This window comes from Ctenopharyngodon idella, chromosome 10 (genome assembly GCF_019924925.1).
Source record: "Ctenopharyngodon idella isolate HZGC_01 chromosome 10, HZGC01, whole genome shotgun sequence".
Lineage (NCBI taxonomy): Eukaryota > Metazoa > Chordata > Actinopteri > Cypriniformes > Xenocyprididae > Ctenopharyngodon > Ctenopharyngodon idella.
In genome coordinates, this window is record NC_067229.1 from 26,308,508 (window position 1) to 26,329,527 (window position 21,020).

General features: G+C 36.0%; 1 protein-coding gene across 2 annotated transcripts in view; it reads left to right on the forward strand.

The window, feature by feature from the left end:
- plppr1 (phospholipid phosphatase related 1) overlaps positions 1-21,020 on the forward strand; it is a 70,836-nt gene that overhangs the window by 24,722 nt on the left and 25,094 nt on the right. For both annotated transcript variants that reach the window (XM_051909957.1, XM_051909956.1), the window contains exon 3: positions 19,935-20,123. In XM_051909957.1, the coding sequence (XP_051765917.1) occupies positions 19,935-20,123 (189 nt within the window). The remainder of the gene's footprint in view (positions 1-19,934; positions 20,124-21,020) is intronic.

Genomic DNA, 21,020 nt, shown 5'->3' on the forward strand with positions numbered 1-21,020 from the left:
TACCCACATTTTCCAACAGAAGCTAAGATCTCTGCACATTCACAATGTCCCCTGCTGACGAAGAAAAACCCTTTCACTTGGGACAGAGGTGGTTGGTGTGGAGAGGTTTGCTTTTGCTAGACTGAAGAACAGAGGGTACAGTCTAGTATTCTCTTTCCACCACTTGAGTGGAAAGCTATTGAGGGAAATGGATGTTTCAGCTCTGTACTTATTAATTTCTGCATCAATCCGACTAGTGGGCTGTGCAGCTGGTTCATCGAAAGTCCCTCCAAGGAGATTTCCCAATGCTGTTTTCATGGGAGGAGGTTGTTTCAGCTCAGCTCCTGTTCTGTCTGTCTTCTCAAATAAGGCTGCTCTGCTGCAGGGGGTGGCCACTGGCACCTTCTTTGCCCTCATCCTGCACAGAGTAATAGCAGAAATAAAAAGACTAAGTAAAATCTAAGTAGAACAGTGTAATGTTGTCAAAAATATCGATATTTTGATACGTATCGATACTGCAGAAAAGGAGATTTCAGTATCGATACACTAGCTATGTTTCCATCCCAAGTTGCGAATTTAACTTGTGCGCAAATTTGGAATATCTCCTCTCCCTCACACGGCTCATTCGCTCTGTTGATTAAGCGCTCTATTTGAGCAACGTAAACACAAATTAATAATAAAATTAAAGAAATATCTTATCCTCCATAACGCGGCCATTATTTACATATAAACAGTAAGCCGTTGCGTTACCAAGGCAACGACTGATGCTTTTGTATTACATTTCAAATAACAGCCGTTATCAGCCCCACAGTGGAAAATGAAACCGGAACCGGACCAGCTGGTCCGGATCGGCACGGAATGGAACGGTTACGCAATGAGAACCGTTCAGCCCCGACGGTGGAAAAGTAGGTATTATTCTACTCACCCTTCAACCTTTGAACATTAAAGGGTTAGTTCACCGAAAAATGAAAATTGTCATTAATTACTCACCCTCATGTTGTTCCAAACCCGCAAGACTTTCGTTCATCTTCTAAATGCAAATGAATATATTTTTGATAATCTGAGAGCTTTCTGTCCCTCCACCCTCCAGCCTAGCAATTGCAACTTTGATGCTTCAAAAAGTTCATAAAGAGATTGGAAAACTAATCCATATGAATTGAGTGGTTTAGCCCAAATTTTCTGAGGAGACCATGAAGAACAGATTCAATTTAGACTTTTACTCACATTTAAACATTGATCAGCAAACATAAACAGAAGCTCAACCGTACCTGCTTGATGCACAAGAACAAACCTCTTGCAGAAGCTCAAACGTACTCCTCAACACACGAGAATGAACCTCATTGGTTACGCAGCATGTTTGAGCTTCCGCAAGAGGATTGTTCTTGCTCGTCATTCAGGTTTGGTTGAGCTTCTGTTTGGCTTTTATTCTTCGAAAAGCCAAAATGCTGCTGCTACTCCAATTTGAATGAGGATGTCGCTTCCTCAGCATCAACATCTACACTTGTTCACTGCTGTCGAACCTGTAAAGCAAAGTTTCAGTATACAGCTTCAATGCCCCTGCTGTTTAAAACGTGTATCGTGATTCGTTTAACATCTCAACCGACTTGAATCGTCACATTTTCATCGATTTTCAAAAATCATATACTCTGGGTGTCTTTATACCATAAATGTGTTAAGAAATTCATTAACATTAGAAGGAGGTTAAGGACAATTCATGTGCTGTGAATTAGTTAGAAATTATTCATTCTACGTTTCGTAATATGAATACGAATCCATGCAGTTATTAATGAATAAGACCCAATGTTCTTAAAAAAAAAAAAAAGATTGTAAATAAAGTTGGTACAAGCTCCAACTTGTCTTAAATCCCCAAAGGTATAATGTTTCATGACTTTATTAGGTTGTTTCAAATATTAAACAATGCTAGCTACATATAATATTACACCAAGGTGTGAGGACCCTTTTGTAATTGCTCAGTCAATTCTTCTTCTCCGAAGTGAATCGCATTTTTGAGGGCCTAAACATGCTCAAACTCATGAAACTTTGCACAGTTTTTGCCATTTCCAGACGTTGTACTTTAATGAACTCCTCTTAGAGATGTTATCAGATCAATGTCAGACTAATGTTTGGTCAGTCTAATCTAAAGGCCTTTGCGACGTTAAATTGCGAAGATCTTGAGTTTTCACTGAAGGGCTCAGTGAAGGGTCTGTGGCGGCCTGACAAAAATTCGATGTTTCGCTTTGAAACAGGAAGTTGTTGTAACTCGGGCATGCAGTGTCCAATCTGCCCCAAACTTCACATGTTTTTTTTTTTTTTTTAGAGTCCTGGCCTGAAGACATCTACATGCCAATATTCAGTTACAGTCATAGCGCCATCTGTGTGCAACAGGAAACATGTTTTACACTGTGATTAACTCTTCGTAGAGATTTAACCAGATCATCATCATATTTGGTCTGTCTAATCTTAAGACCTTAGCACCTTAACTCAGGCATACAGTGTCCGATCTGCCCCAAACTTCACATGTGTGATAAGAGTCCTGGTCTAAAGACATCTATATGCCAATATTCAGTTAGTCATAGTGCCACCTGCAGGCAACAGGAAATGGCATGCTTTGCACTGTAATTCACTCCCAGAAACACATTTGTATATGCCATGAAATTCCAAACATGCTAGAAACACGTTAAATCATGCAACACTTGGCTAAGTGCTAAAGTATGCGATTAACGCCACAAAACAGGAAGTTGTTGTAACTCAGGCATACAATGTCCGATCTGCTCCAAACTTTACATGTTTGATAAGACATCTACATGGCAATATTCAGTTACAGTCAAAGCACCACCTGCTGGCAGCAGGAACTGTGGAGCAGAATTTTTTTTTTTTGTATTAGGTAAGGCAACCTTATGAGCAGGAAAGTATACAAGCAGACAACGTCAGAGCTTATTTTATTCTTACAAAAAAAAAAAAAAAAAATACACATTTTCAGATGTTCTTCTCTGATGATGTGTTTACTGGCCTGAGGGCGGGACAACCTGTCACTCACATGAGATCCACCAATAGCAAACCACAACCAATCTCCAATCAATTCCCCACGGACAAAATCAAGTCCTGCCCTACATTTGTTCTTGTTTCAGAAGCCATTTCACTCGGATATACATCACAATAGGGAAGAAAAGGTTGATTGCAACTTCTGTTTTGTGCTGACCAAAATTAGGGATTGTTTACATTCGCATGGTGAGCTTCATGCTTATTGGTTGTCAGAATATTGCATTCCAATGTGTAAGAGAAATGGTGAGGAAATTGCCCCTCATCCATTGCTAAGTGCACAAACATAGCACATATCTGATGCTTTCCTTAGCAAACAATTAGTAAGTTAAACTTTGGAAGGTGATTTGTGAAGTTGAGACAGTCTGCTATTGCATACTTGTAACTGTTTTTGATTTTTTAGTTGCCTACTGAATGTGCACTTGAATGATGGTTAACTTCCCCTTTTAGTGCTGGTGATTTTTTTTTTTTTTTTTTTTTTCCCTTTTGTGACTGCATAATAGAGGGATTGAACATTGGCAGCAAAGTGCCAGACCACTTGCCAAACGGTGTAAGAGAGAAATAAAACGTGCATCTATACTAGTAGTCTCTCAAACAGACTTCAGTTGGGACTTTTTATGCAACAGAGATGAAACACACTTGAAAACATGCTTGTCACAGAGATTCCTTTTACAGGGCGAATCCCCAATTCCACAGTGCTTTCCACTTAATGGACGTGTGTGTGTGTATTTCTGTTTCTCTGCCTCTGGATCTGCTTGAAGCTTTCAAGACACATCAGAGACGGAAACTAGGCCACACAGAAAAGATCATGCAGTCTAATGCTTTCTTAGTGAAGACATGAAGGCGCTGAGAAATACAGTTGTGTGCTCAGTTTCTTTAGAGAGATTATTCCTGTGAAAAGGCTCCCGATCTGAGAAGCGTATCCAATATGGTGACATATGCCAGCTACCTTTCTCTTCCAGCTACTGACTGTGCAGGAACTGGACGCTGGCCATCTTCTGATCATGTTGTTCCTGTTTATGTGGTCAGTGATTGTGCCTGTTTTTAACAAATAACAAGGCAAACGAGCAATAAATAATTGGCTGCCGCTATAAGATCTTGTGCCTAGTGCAAATAATTTGGTGTTTCCTTGGTTCTAAATTTCTGTTAGACTGACTCATTTGAGGCAAACTACACCTCTATCTTCACCAGCAATGACGGACGTACTGTATACCTGGACCACACCACAACCATCTGTTGACCTATTTTCAGTGTTAGCTGTGATCAAAGTAATATTCAGGCTTTGCAAACTATAATTATACCATGATGCATATTTCTGTGCTTGCTTCAGAGGCAATTTCATGAATTTATCAAAAAAAATTGATGTTTATCCATGGTGCATCACAAGGCCTCAAGACGATTGCTACTTTTGAGCACTGTTTGATGAAACTCAGGACCTAAGTTGAGCATTTTAACTCTTTCCCCGCCATTGATGGAATTTTCTGTTTTTTGTGACAACGCTTCCCTGATGAAATTTTCCGTCTTCTGTGTTTTCACTGTTATACGGTAGAGGGCGCTATTGCGCATCTTCTAAAAGAGTACAGAATCTCCAAATCAAAACACAGGCAGAAAGAAGCAGAAACAAGTGATAAAAGCATTGCTTTTGCATATTGTAGTCTTTGACAAAAATTAGATTTTCGAAGCTTTTTGTTCAAAATGTTGCTTGTTTATGAAACTTAGCCACATTCAAGTGTTGATTTAAAAAAAAAAAAAAAAAAAAAAAAAAAAAAGAATGCATGAAGCTAGAATAAAATGGGTCTTGTTTAAAAGCAGAAGCTCTGTTCTGTTTCTTTTGAGATATTGCATGTTCAGATATAGACCTTGTGCGCAAGAGAAAGAAGCGCGCAGCCATCTTTACAATTTTGTCTATGAACTTCCGTTTTTGTGGCAGCTCCGTATATTTCTATGGCCTCGCTGTCTAAGAATAATAAGCTGGTGAAGTGGATTAACTTATTGTAGAGTTAACGAAAGTTATCATGAGTATTGTAATGTTTGAAGAGGATGTCATAACAAATGCTGGAAGATTTTAAAATGAGTGGTTCATTCATAAATCTGTAAGATCTAACCTTCATGCTGTGTAAATACAAACTGGAAGACAGAACACAACGAGAACAGTCGCAGCGATGAGAAGGGCGATTTGAAAGCCACATTTCTAGCATCTGTAAAACCGCATTCTTCCATCTTAAAAATATATCTAAGCTATGACATATGCTCTCAATGACAAATGCGTAACAGTTAGTTCATGCGTTCATGACCTCAAGGTTAGATTATTGTAACGCTCTACTGGGTGGTTGCCCTGCTCGCTTGATAAACAAACTACAGCTGGTCCAAAACACAGCAGCTGTAGTTCTTACTAGAACCAGGAATTATGACCATGTTAGCCCGGTTCTGTCAACACTGCATTGGCCACCTATTAAACATTGTATAGATTTTAAAATCTTGCTAATCACTTACAAAGCACCAAATGGTTTAGCTCCCCAGTACCTGAGCGAGCTCTTAATGCATTATAGTCCTTCACGTCTATTGCGATCTCAGAATTCAGGCCAGTTGATAATACCTAGAATATCAAAATCAACCCCAGGCGGTAGATCCTTTTCCTTTTTAGCACCTAAACTTTGGAACAGTCTTCCTAGCATTGTTCGGGAAGCAGACACACTCTGTCAGTTTAAATCTAGACTAAAAACACATCTCTTTAGCCTGGCATACACATAACACACTATCTACTTCTATAATTCAAATCATGTAAATTGTTAGGCTGAATAAATTAGGTCAGCCGGAACCGGGAACACTTCCCATAACACCTGATGTACTCGCTACATCATAAGAAGAATGGCATCTACGCTAATATTAGTCTCTCTGTTTATCCCAAGGTTTGCCATAGTCTGCCAGATCCAGGCTGTATCCAGTTGAGATGAAGGACCTGCACCTAGACACGATGACAATACAGCCCTGAAGTGTCATATAGATAAAACATTATCAAAATTATTCCAGTTCACAAAGATCCGTGGTCACGACTAATTTTTCTGTATTATGCGGACAAGTAATTTGGCAATATCACTTTGTAAAAAGATCAAGCATCTTCACACATACACATTCAAACACCTAAATGACAAGAATGCATTAAAGGTCTTCGGTTTTCAGTAGGAAAGGTGTAATTTAAGTGGCCCCTAAGTTAATAATTAACAATTTTTACAACGGAACTGATTTAATCAAAAACCTACTTTAGCTCGATAATAATATTTTCTTAGAGCTGCTGTAAAGCCAAAACAATCTGTGAATTAATTTTCCTATTATCACTGTGAAGCTGCTTTGAAACAATCTGTATTGTGAAAATTGCTATATAAATGAAGATGACTTGACTTGACTTGATGTGCTGCAACTACCATGTAGAAAAATAGCCAATAATTTGACCTTTTGTGTATTATTGTGTACATTATATAACAAAGCAAAATTATGTGTCATAGTCAAAACTACTAGTTTCTTAACTTTTCTCAAAAAGTTAATTTTGGACCCTGCTTTAGAAATTGCAGCCTCAGCCTGCTTCTCAAGATCTACTCCCTGTTAAGAAACCACCTATTCCCCAATAACATCAGAGACAATTAATAATTCATCCAAAAAGTCCAGCCGCAAAGTGCTGTGCTCTTCAGTGTTCCACTAGAGCTTTGAGCTGTACTTTTGTTTCTCTTTGTCTGTCTGTAAGAATTGCTGAAATTGAAATTTTTAAAGCTGAAGTTTATTTTGTTATATCTGCAAATTAATCGGCCTGAAACTAAACTAAGAAACTAAACATTGTTTGAAAGGTTAAAATTAGCCACTTTTCCACCGTCAAGCCAAACCATCCTCATTGCTTAATCGGTTTCTTTGTCCACTGTGGGGCTGATAACAGAGCTCTTTGGAAAGTAATACAAATGTGTCAGCCGTTACCTTGGTAAATCAGTTTACAGACATATGAGATGTAAATATCGACCCTGTTATGGAGGATGATTAGGTATTTTTGTTATTAACTAGTGTTTACCTCACTTAAATAGCACTCTTGGCCAGCTAATGAGAAATTAGTAGCCAGGCAACAGACAAGTGACCAATCCTGAGTCACTACTCTCATTCTACCAGCAGTTAGCCAACTGTGCTGAGATTTCCAGATTGAGAATGGTTTGTAATCGTGCCATAACAAGTAGAAATATAACTGGAACCGTTCCTTACCATTCTTAGAACCGTTCAACTCAATGATTGGAAAACAGCTATTGTTGGCCTCAAGGTAGAATATGGACTATCCAGCAAACTGCGGAAGTCAGTAGGAAATTGCAGTCTGCCTTAAATGTTTCCTCCCAATGAACATGCTGTACACTGAGAGAAAAAAAAAAAAAAAAAAAAAAAGGTATAAACAATTTTCACTCAGAAATTGCTAGTAAATTTGCTATTAAAAGTTTTAAAGTAGAAAAACTCATAGTATTTTCAAATCGTAACATACTCCAATAAACACGCATTTATTACAGTGTACCTTCCAACATCAACAAGCCTCAGCTAGAGATAGATTTAGTCCTTGGATGGCTCACCTGAAGACATTTAGTCTGCTTTATCCACACTGTTGTAGACCGGTTTCAACATTGACTGCATTTATTGTGCTGTCGGTTGATACTCAATTGCGTATAAGATTTCAAATCATTGCATCACAATCGGTCAGAAGATGCAAGAATGATAACAGAATTTCAGTTCTTTTAAACCCTGCAGAAAATCAGAGACGCGTAGATCACAGATGTTCCACAAAAAGACAGCTTGACAGTATGTTCATGGAAGAACGTAGTGAAGCTGCTCAAATCCAGGTGTATAGACATGATTGACACACGCTCTTGAAAACTCGTGGCGGCACTGACAGTCAACAAATCTGAATACCGAAAACAGCAAATGCTTTAAGTGCTGCCTGTCTAATTATTTGTAGGAGAGTTTAGGACAGGCCCACTGGTGAATATATTTTTGAGGAGATGTAATTAACCTATTAAAATAAATGAGCTGAATCAAATTTGAGTAAACAGCTCCCTCTTTTTTTTTCTCAAGCACACATTAAGCCCAGAATCTTTAATCTAAAAATGGATAGTCATTTTTACTCTCTCATGTCATTCCAAATTTTTATGCTGTTATTTTTGTGCGTGGAACACAAAAGGACAAATTTGGAAGAATCTCCAATTTCTTTTTTTTTTTTTTTCCTCCATACGATGACAGTTCATAGTGCAAAATGATACAAAGTATTTTTTACAGTCATTCAATCTGTTTGAATAGTATGTCCCTCCACTAAACCTCTGAAATGTCATTCACATTCAGATTCAAAAATGATTTTGAAATATTCAGTGACAGAATGACTTGGGTAAGGGGTAAATATTTTCAAGAAATAACAGTTGTGCTGCTTCATATTTTTGTGGAAACCGTAATAACTTTTGAGTTTAAAAGAATAGCATTTATTTAAAATGGAAATCCTTTGTAACATTATAAATGTCTTTACTGTCATTTTTGTCCTTGCTGAAAAAAGTATTCATTTCTTAAAAAAAAAAAAAAAAAAGTTTGGTCACAATGAACTGTCATTATATGTGAAAAAGAACTATTTGAAGATTATTTTCCTTTTGTGCGTTTCATAGAACCATCATTAAAGTTTGAAACAATATAAATAAACAATAACAGAGTTTGCATTTACTTGTGAATTATTCCTCTAAGCATGTGAACTTTCTTATCTTCTGAAGTCTAGTCACATTATTAGTTAGTAGGTCATGTCTCTTTGAAAATTTAATTGTTTGTGAGCTGCTTTTTGATGTTTATTTTATCAAAAATAATCATTATGCAAATGTTTTTTTCCTTCTCATTTGCTTTATTTGCAACCAGCAAGAGCTATTTTAATAACCTACACAATCAACTTAAAATAAGTTGATGTCAAAATTGAACAAGCAGCTTCTGCCTCCATTCTGGCAACAGTAAGAAAACAGTATATATACAGGTATTCTTTTGTATTTTAAATTGATGCAATCTTTAAATTCAAAGGGAAAAAAAGATTATCAGTTATTATAATAACTGTCTAATCCCAGTGTCAGGCACAGTGCCACACTGTAAACTATTTTTATAGCACAAATTCCGAAAATAGAGTGAAGCATCTACTCATGTAATTGGTTTGATTCAGCGGTGAACAGAATGATGAATCATGGTTCTCTAAAGTCGTTCATCATGTGCGTTTTAGGGCCACGTCCCACTGAACCGCTGGTGTTGTAAGTTGGCAAACTGGTCATATTTATGATGCATACAGCCTGTTATGATCGATTCTGGTTGTCTGGAACAGCTGTAGTGTTTAGTTTTAGATTTGATCTGCTCTGGCTGGAAGTGAAGCTGATGGGATGTACTTGCTTATCTATAAGGGATTATGGGGAAACTGGATTTCTGAAGAAAATGTGAATGGTGCTCTCCCACTGTGCTTGGGTGCTCTGAGTGGTTTTTAGTGTGTTGTGAGACGGTTGTTAGGGTCGTCTGGGTAGTTGTTAGATCGTTTCTTGCTGGTCCAATCGAAAGCCAAATCCAGTCTCAGTGATATCCTGGTCTATTAAAGAGATAATTCACTCAAACATGTTCTATCATTATTTAGAAATAAAGGTTTATGTTGTTCCAAACACAGAAGAACATATTTTGGAAAAAAAAAAAATCTTTTTTTTCTTGTCTATATAATGAATGTGGTACAGTATTGTTTAATCCCCCAGCTTTCTTCTAAATATCTTTTTTTGTGGTCCCCAGAATAAGTAAATACAGGCAAGTTTAGTTTGGAACAACATGAGGGTAAGTAAATAGCCATGTTTTCACTGTCGGGCCACAGTCACTGAAGCTGACTGAAAACGAACATAAAAAGAGAACACATACTTATTCAGTCACTCCTAATTCCATTTATTTGTGATCACAGGAATGCACAAACAACTCCATTACAGCATTATATTAAGTCCAAAGGCTTACACATTTAGAAAAATATTATGTTTGTCACATATTATTATTATTATTATTATTATTATTATTATTATTATTTTTTTTTAGAAAGAATGAGCATTTCTATTAATTTTCTACAAAATTATGCAATCTGAGGAGGTTTGAACGATCTCTCCCATCCCACTGTACTGTTATCCTTTCAGCCAGAGCAACAGAGGGAGCTCACGAGCAGAAAACAGGAGTTATATGAGTACCCGGAGTATATGTCATTTATGACATATGCAGATGCATTGGTCCGGTATCAACAAAGGCACAGGGAAAATAAAGATGAAACATGAAGAACTTGGACAAATCATACATGATTATAATTGTGTATTTATTTGGTTTCAAGCAGTATTTTCCATAATCATATGTGTATTTATTTTCACAATGGTTAGCCTGATAGCCTTTAGCATCGCATATATAATTCTGCTTCATATGGTGATCAGAATCCCCTTTAGATTGCAATTGGAAGTTTTTTTTCACACACTTGCTTGTGTCTGTAAGTGAGTTCTGAGCTGAAAATTGTTTAAATGTCTTAAATGTTGAGGTTAGCTGGTAGCCTGATGTGATGACATAGGATATCAGCGGTGCTGACCCTCCAGACTCCTGTAAACTCTGCCTTTGCTCATGACCACTCCTCAAGCCCCATTTGGCCCGCTTTGGACCAAGGTATTCGGCGGGCCAAAAACCCCTGGCCGCTGGCCCAGAGAAAGCCCCCCCCAAAAAATTAATTGTTGGATTTACTTAAAAAAGAAGTGTCAAGTGGTTCCACCCAACTATATTGAGAAATCTGTACACATAACAATTTAGTTGTATGAACAAAAGAAATTCAAGTAAAGCTGACAAAATTTCTTTGAGTAAATACAAATCATTTGAATGTCACTGTTACATAATATTTATATGTGCAGTTTACTTAATAATCTTATGTTTATTACGTAAGGTGAACACATTTATTGAATTAATTTACCTTAATAAATTATCTATTTTCTCTACAAAATGCACTCAAAAAATAATTCATTGAACAAACTCAATTGAATTGAGAGCAATAATTCCATCCTAAACATGCGTATATGAGGCTCACAGCCTAAACACAGGCGACACTCTTCTGCATAATGGTAACCACAAAATTCAAAAACATTACAGAAACTCCTCTAAATGTCCAACATAACTGCACATTAAACACTAACATAAACTAACAACATCTTTCCCTTTACTGAAAAACACATTAAATAACACTTTAATCCCTTAATTTACTCTCTTAATGCAGTCCCTTGCAAAGCATGCTGGGAACTATGGATCTCTACAGATGTCAACATTAATTTGTGCGTTTCACTCAACAATGTTAAGTTGACTAAACAAATACTTAAGTAAAGCTGACAATACTCATTTTTAGTAGAAACAACGCAGTTAAATTACGTTCATGTAGTTACATGAGTTTTTTTTAAGTAATGTGAACAAGGAAGGTTTGAGTGAAACTAACAACAGTGAAAGTTAATTTTTTTGAGTGGTAACAGCGAAAAAGCGACTGGCCCTTGCATGCAGTAGCATGCTCGCTTTTGGCCCGACAGATTAAACACGGTTAATGACTGAATTTTCATTTTTGAGTGAACTAAGCTCTGGTCCCTCATTTAGTGTAAAGTCAAGGGGATTTCAACACCTCTTCTTAACTTTTTTTTTTTTTTTTTTTTTTTTTTTTCCAAGAATTTTCATTTTGTAAATCAACTATGTCTTTAAAGCAGCTTGTCATCCATTGTGATTTGGCTGGATGACATTCAGATGCTGTATATGGTGGCACTTTTAAGGGCTGATGACTTAAAGTAGGGCTACATAATTTGGGGAAAAGATCTATTTTCAAAAAAGTTGTGATTTAAAAAAAAAAAAAAACCTGCTGTGCTTGTTTATAGGGCTGCACAATTTATCAAATGTGATTATATAACAGTATGGATATAAATAATAATAATAATAAATAGTATTATTATTACTAAATAATAATATAAAATTACTAAATAATAATAAAAATGAGATTATTGTAATTTTACTATTGTAATATTTCTCTCTAAAATAAAAAGTCAGATATCTAATATGATGATGATGATGATGATGATGATTTTTTTTTTTTTTTTTTACATTACAACTGTAAAATTATTTAATAATTAATTTCTTCATTTTCAACGATTTAGATTGAGAAGTTGCATTCCTGAATACACATTGAAGCGCCTGTGAACCGAGCTGCTCTGAGTCACTGCAAACACTGGCGGATCATGAGTTGCTCACGTGTTAATGAACACACTTTCACGCTTCATTGTGAAACACGTGGCACATATAATTATATATTAAAAATGAAACATTTAAATAATTTTTAATTTCCAAGATAATTTTTAGATAATACTTACAGACAACAATGAGGTTATGTCATAATTGTAGCATAGTACTGTTTGGATAATGCCTACACTCTATGGGTCAAATATTGAAACAACCCAGCAATTTTTCGAGTGTACTGCTTCACTTATTACAATAGTCAGCAGTATATGGTGATTTCAGACCAGTAAGTAAGCGTCTCTTTAGCTCGCTCTCTCGGTTCACACATTCTGTTGGTCTTGTTCATGTTATTCCTGTTTGTAGTCACACATTGCCCCCTGTAGGAAAGCTGAGACAGTGTGTGGCATTCTGGCTTGTTTTGTATCATGCTGATTATTGCATTGTGTGTTGGGAAATGATAAGGAGATGTCAAGAACTGAGCTGTAATTAGTGTATCAAGCATAAAATCACTTTAACAGCGGGACAGATTTGGTCTCAATCATAACCCCTGTACACATTAAAGATGTGATGAGTGTGTTAGCATGAGATACTAATGACTCTATTGTAACAAAGACATGAGAAAGGACATTTAGTAGTTGACCAAAATATTCCTAAATTTTATAATTGGTGTTGTGCAAATCTTTATTAATGATGTGTATTAACTGTATAAGCTAATAAAGCTTTGTTTTTCCTTTAACAAACTGTACTTGCAAATATAATATTAATGAAATACTAGGCTACTTAAGTGCACATTCATTACTTTCATTACTTTTATTACATAAATCATGTTTTAATAATCTTTTGTCGTACCTTAAAGTGCACTTATTTTGATGTTTTGACTAACATACTAAAACATGTACTTGATTATAGTGTGTTTTTTATTTATTTATTTATATTAAAAGTTAATGAATTTAAATGTTTGTAATTAAACATTTGTAATGAAGTTTCAATTTAGTTACTTTTAAATATAACAAGTTTCAATTAAAATGACATTAAAGTATGTTTTAGTTTACCATAAATGCTTGTCAGTACATTCAGCATTAACTGACAGAAGTAGTAATTATATAATTGCATATATAGATGTACTTAAGTCCTACTTAAGTGAGTCAAAATTCAGCTAAATTAATTGAATATAAATTTATGCTATAATACATTTTCATTTAATTGCATGCAATTAAGTGTCTGAAAACATTACATTTATTTTGCATTTAAGTATATTCTTTTAAGGTATATTATTTCCATAAGTAAAATGTACTTCTTTTTTGCAAGGTTATTGCTTAGTCTTTGCCAGTTAATTGTCATTTTTAATTATTAGTTATGTTAATATTGGCTGTATAATGAAAATATCAAATGAACAAAATAGACAAATGGAATGACATCTTTGCGGTTATTAGGAACTGAAAATAAATATATTGGACAATAAACTCCAATAGGATCCTCGGTGCTCAGGCCCTAAAATTAAACCATGTCGGAAATGTTAAAACTCAGTCTATGAAAGTGACGGATATTACTTATTTGTAGGTCAGCCTCTCCTTCTGTCATATGAAAGCCTGTTTAATAAGCTCTAGGGAGAGATCTTGATGTTGTTTGTAGTTTGTGTTTTTCTCGATTTTCATCTTCATGAGATTTGCTCGAGCACTTTGTTGTAAAGCACTTTTAAGTGTACCGTGTTCAGTCCTTAGGGTTTCTTGGAAATACTTTATTATCCAGATGTACACTGTGGTTTGACATTCTGTGCATTTACAAGACAGTAGTTCAGCATGTATTTGGAACAAATAATGTGTCTTGGTAATTATTTAATAGAAAGCATTAAAATGTAATATAACCGTGCATTACGTTGGATCAGTGGGTTAAAAACAAAAGGCACTTAAAAAAAATAATAAAATTGATTAAAAAACAAAAAAAGAGTAGTTTAGATCTGGATTAGCCACATTTGAAGCCATTGTAAATTAGCCAGTATACACAGATGTGTAACTGCATGAATACTTTGAAAATGCACAACACTTATGGCAATTTGTGACTATTTTACGATTTGCGGATTCATATAATCTTGTATCATCTCATTTGTACACCCCACTCATGATTTAGGTTTAGGGGTGGACCTTCATGCATACTTTTTCCAAAAGTCGCCTGAATCACCGTATGAATTCATACAAAATCGTCACCTCGTAAAATAGTTACGTTTTCACATGAGATATGGTGGAAATGCACCCAAGTTACAACATTGCTGCTCAACTGTAAACAATTAAACTTTGTTTTGTGCTGTGCCTAAAGTCTGGATGTCATTACCTGACATTAACACCGATTTTAGGTCAGATTTGCATTCAAGCCGAATGGAAATCAAGCGCAAGGCATGAAGCTCAAGAAATAGAGATGGTAAACAAACACTCAAACTGTCGCTCCACAATGGTGGAAAAGCCTTGACTAATAACACTGGCCAGCTGGCTACATAACAAAAATGTTCGTTAACACCAGCTAGCTATTAAAATTTGTTATGCGGTAAGGCTGGCAAGCTACAGTAGATAACATTGTGTAACAATCCTGTAACAATCCTGTGTATCTAACTAACAAGCTAATTGCTACTTACCTCCAACTCGCGTTGCAGCACTGTTGCCAACTACTTTCAAGCAATGTTGCTTGAAGCCACACTAAATGTTGCTAGATCACAGTGCATGAAGGCAGTAATCATTCAGTACCTCCTTGGTATATATCAAAGCACTTTAGCATAGAATTGCTACCTAATACCATCACCTCAGTACTTTTTGTAAGGCTGTCTATTCCAGTGAAGTATTAATATTATACAAACCATATATACAAAATATTATACAAACGGAAATGTTGGGATGTTTTTTAAATTTGAATAAAATGAAAACTAAAAGACTTTCAAATCACATGAGCCAATATTTTATACACTTTTTACACTTTTATCCACTAAATGAGCTCATTTCAAATTTGATGCCTGCTACAGGTCTCAAAAAAGTTGGAACGGGGGCAACAAATGGCTGAAAAAGCAAGAAATTTAGAAAAGATTCAGCTGGCAGAACATCTAGCAACTAATTAAGTTAATTGATATCTGGTATGTAACATGGTTAGCTATAAAGGGGATGTCTTAGAGAAGCAGAGTTTCTCAGAAGTAAAGATGGGCAGAGGCTCTCCAATCAGTGAAAGAGTGCGTAAAAAGATTGTAGAGTACTTTAAAAACAAAGTTCCTCAGCATCAAATTGCAAAGGCTTTGCAAATCTCATCATCTACAGTGTATAACATCAAAAGATTGAGAGAAACTGGAGAAATCTCTGTGTGTAAGCAAAGACCTTTATTGGATGCCCGTGGTCTTCGGGCCCTCAGACGACACTGCATCACTCATCGGCATGATTGTGTCAATGACATTACTAAATGGGCCCAGGAATACTTCCAGAAACCACTGTCGGTAAACACAATCCACCGTGCCATCTGCAGATGCCAACTAAAGCTCTATCATGCAAAAAGGAAGCCATATGTGAACATGGTCCAGAAGCGCAGTCGTGTCCTGCGGGCCAAGGCTCATTTAAAATGGACTGTTTCAAAGTGGAAAAGTGTTCTATGGTCAGATGAGTCCAAATTTGACATTCTTGTTGGAATTCACGGACGCCGTGTCCTCCAGGCTAAAGAGGAGGGAGACCTTCCAGCGTGTTATCAGCGTTCAGTTCAAAAGCCAGCATCTCTGATGGTATGGGGGTGCATAAGTGCATACAGTATGGGCAGATTGCATGTTTTGGAAGGCACTATGAATGCTGAAAGGTATATAAAGGTTTTAGAGCAACATATGCTCCCTTCCAGAGGATGTCTATTTCAGGGAAGGCCTTGTGTATTTCAGCAGGACAATGCAAAACCACATACTGCAGCTATTACAACAGCATGGCTTTGTAGAAGAGTCCGGGTGCTGAATTGGCCTGCCTGCAGTCCAGATCTTTCACCTATCCACCTTATTCCTACGCCCCATGACGCTTTGCGCCAATTATGGGTGTAACTTCCGTTAAGCTGTAAACAGTCAGTGAAAGGCTCGCCCTATGAACGCAATAATACGTTTTTTTTTTTAAAATCTGAGTACAATGAGATGACATTATTCTACTCACCCTTCAACCAACGAACATTAAAAGGACATTTAAAAGTGTAAAAGCATCAACAAGGTACTTTCAACAGGCCATGAAAAAGCGCGGTTCTTTCCACAGCAATAACGGGTTAAATATAACTATAGCCTAGTGATATCTGTATTATGAAATATACTTCAAATATGAACTTCAGCATTGCGTGATACTATTTCAAAGTGATTTCCATCATTTTTACAGATAATAAATTGTATTTACCTGTGAAAACAAACCTGGAAAGAGACATGAGTCTTTGAGGAGAAAAACGAGAGATTCTTCGTGCATTCCAGTGAATTATTAATGGGATAGATCATAAATTATATCAGGAGAACAGAGCACAGATGTGCAGTATATGTTGTCCTTTTTCATACTACTACAGCGGTATGCAAAAGAAAAATGACAAAAGAAAATAATCACGAGGATAGAAAGCAGTGGCTGAAAAAAGCTCTTGCCATAGATATTCTTGTTATAACGTTACGTTAAAATACCAAGCGTTACATTATTCTCATGATGTCTGAAAATAAAACATTAAAGAAAAATTGACAGCTCATTCAGTCAAACTGACGGATAAGCTTTATTTGTAGGGCAACCTTATGATTTGAAACGATTAGTTTCAGTCTTTTTAAATGGAAGTTCCCCAAACCGGAAGTGCAACCCATAATTCGAAACGCAGTAGGCTAGTCAGGAATAAGGTGGATAGAGAACATTTGATGCATCATTAAACGAAAAATACGTCAAAGACGACCACGGACTCTTCAACAGCTGGAAACTTATATCAGGCAAGAATGGGACCAAGATCCAACACCAAAACTCCAGAAACTCTTAACCTCTATGCACAGACGTCTTCAAACTGTTTTGAAAAGAAGAAGAGATGCTACACCATGGTAAACATGCCCCCGCCCCAACTATTTTGAGACCCGCAGCAGGCATCAAATTTGAAACACTCATTTTGTGCATAAAATTGTAAAATTTCTCAGTTTAAACATTTGTTATCTATGTTCTATTGTGAATAAAATATTGGCTCATGTGATTTAAAAGTCTTTTAGTTTTCATTTTATTCAATTTAAAAAAAAAACAAAACAAAACAAAACAAAAAAAACGTCCCAACATTTCCGGAATTTGGGTTGTACTTACCCTGAATAACCATTGGCTATGTCCGAAACCACCCCCTATACTCTCAAATAGGGCACTATTTGAGGGGACAGCCATTTGTAGTGGTGTCCGAAACCGTAGTGGACCTTATTGAGTGAACTCATTCAATCCCATAATGCACAGCAATAAAGAGTATACAACCGATGTAGACTCAATTGTGAGGGTTGCGCTGAATGAATTCCTGCATCTTGCCAAAAGGCGGCGCTCGCAGCTGAATCATCTATACATTTTCCAAACCACTGGTCCAGTGTGGGTACAGTGTCATATCATACGGGTATAAATTCCTTTTTAATTGATTATTACATTGTTTAATTAAGGGTTGTACATAGTTTCCATGACAGAGTTTAAGAAAAATATTTTCATTACTGCTGAGCTGCCAGTTTGCTGTTTCAAATGATTATTAAACAGCAAGTACAAATTATGCAAACATGGCAGCCCTTCTGAATTCGCTCACTCGTTTTCATTCACTGCTTCAAGTGGACTTTGTTAGTGGAGTAATGTAGGTGTAGTGAATGAGGGTTTAAGGGGCGATTTCAAACACAGCTCTTACTGTATGTTCCACCTATATTGTGGGGCTGATTTTTTTTTTTTTTTTTAATTAATCTACTAAAAGAAAAGTGCTGTGTCAGTGTATAACGACTGTAATTGGGTTAGACGTGCTTCCCCTTCGGCTCTGTATGAGGCCCCTTTATATTATCGTTTAAGTAAAGCATGAGGAATCATGGTATGTCGGCTCATGAAATACTAATGAGGTGCTGACTCAGTACATTGCTGCAGGGTTCAGTATGTGTTGTTTCACAGTATGAGAAGTGCAGTAAGACAATATTCAAACTGCTTTGATATGCTCTTCTGTCCTGATATGACTTCTGATGTGGTGGTGTAGCCTATAATTTGATTTAGAGGTTGGTGCCTTTGTCTAGAGGTTAAAACTCTGTGGACATTGTGACATGCAACAAGACTATGGGGCAGCATTTGAGCAGAAATATTTTTGAAACACACTATTTGTAGACTATTTTGCAGTAAAGAATTGTGTGCTTAAATCCCATTTTTCAACTTAGACCGTTTTCAGACCTGTTGATCTTTGTTCCAAAACAGGAACTTAAAATGAAATAAAATGAAACTAACTAAAGTAGAAAAATTGTCAGGTTTCAAAACAAATGCTCCAAACGAGCCAGGTTTGAAAACTAAGGCTTGGTTGAAAATAATGATTTTTAGATTTTAATTGATACTCATTTTGATGAACCGATATTGATTCTTAAATCCTAAAAATTGTTTTCTGTTCTATGCTGTTTTCCTGCATGTAATTACATTAGTAATTATTTTCTGTAATTACATCTATAATTACATGGTTGATCCAAGTCACGTCACCTTTATTTATATAGCACTTTTTACAATGCAGATTGTGTCAAAGCAGCTTTACAGTGATAACTGGTAAATAATTTTGGCTGCACAGCAGCTCTTAAAGAAAATGTGTCATTGTCCAGCTTAAGTAAATTCAGTATTGATTCATTCCATTGCAAAAAATCAGTAGTTATTAATGTATGTCGCATAAAATGATGTCAATGCAGGCAGATCAAAAACATTGTTGAATATCAAGTGTCCCCAACTAAGCAAGCTATAGGCGATAGCGGCAAGGAACCAAAACTCCAACAGGTGACATCAGGTGACAAACTTGACTTGACTTGACATTGTTGATCGTTCCCTTACACCTTAACCCACCTTTAAACCTACCCATACCATTAAACCTGCTCTAACCTTACCAATATCCCACCTCAATAACAGTAAAAGTGTTTTACAATAGGGCAAAAAAAAAAAAAAATTCTGTCATCATTTACTCACCATAAAGTTGTCCTAAACCTGTCTGAGCTTCTTTGTTCTATTGAACAAAAAGAAGATTTTTTTGAAGAATGATGGTAACCAAAAAATTTCTGGGCCCCATTGACTTCCATAGTACTTTATTTTTTTTTATTAATACTATGGAAGTCAGTGGGGGCCATCAACTGACCCCAAACTTTTGAACAGTAGTGTAAGTAACGTATCAGTTTAAGAAAACTGTGCCTTCAGCTGTACTCTCTGCAATGCTGTCTTGCATGATTCATGAAAGGCCCTTTATGTAACCCTGCTGGAAATGTGTTTTAGAGGATACAAATAAGACTTACAAGTGGGCCTAATACAAAGAGAAAAAACAGATGGACACAGCTGCTTACAAGAGGTTTGCTGAGTGGAGATAAGACAAATTTCTGAGAAGTGTTGGTGAAATGGTGAAAGATCTCGACAGATACTTCTGTTAAGTTTGTTTCTTTGTTATCTTTCCAGTTGGTCATCATGGCCGGGACGGTGCTGCTGGCATACTACTTTGAATGCACAGACACGTTTGGGATCCATATCCAGGGTTTCTTCTGTAATGACGCTGACCTGATGAAGCCCTACCCCGGGCCGGAGGAGAGCAGCTTCATCCCTCCTCTCATCCTGTACTGCGTGGTAGCAGCTGCGCCCACTGCCATTGTGAGTAGAGATGGGTCAAGATGGTTGACTAGTTGTCCAAATTAGTTAATTACTGAGGTCAACTTGTTTTAGTTTTATTTATTTATTTATTTATTTTTTTACATTTGGTTTTTAGTTTCTAGGTATTTAATCAATGTGAGTAGCAACAGGTCAAGATGGTTATCTTTTCTTCCAAACTAGTTAACGGACTAGTTAATTACTGACCAACTAGTTTTTGTTTTGTTTTGTTTTTTTTGTTTTTTTTTTTTGTTTTTTTTTTTTGCATTTTGGTTTTTAGTTAAAGGTAAAGAAGTTAACTAATATTAACAAATTAAACCTTATTGAAAAGGTTTACTTTTTAAATAAATGATCAAAATATATATATATAATTTTTTTTTTTTTTTTCCCCAATAAAATGTTTTCTTGTGAGAGTTGGACACCAGAGGGCACTGCAATACCAACACACACAAATACTACATGAATGTTTTTTTGTTTTGTTTTGTTTTTTAAAGCAAAATTACCTTAACTCTATATTTCAATAAAATGTGTAATATAAATGGGAAATTAAATGTAATTTCTAGAGTGGGGTTTCTGTGTGACCAATATCCTCTTAATAGGCACATGGACTATAAAACATCAACCACTATAGAAAATTAGAGTGAATTTTTCATTTCTGCTGTAAATGATGATCTCAGATTTACAGCCTTTGTTTGGGCCTTTAACAAAAGTGCTGTGAAGCAGTTAGGAATTATACAGGTCATTTTTTTTTTTTTTTTTTTTTTTTTTTTTAGATTAGACACACCATGAGGATGTATACATTTTATCAAGAATAACTACAGTTCAACCCGGTATGAAATTTCTCTATCATCTTATCCTCATGTTATTCAGAGAGAGACTGAAATTTAAGTCATTATTCTT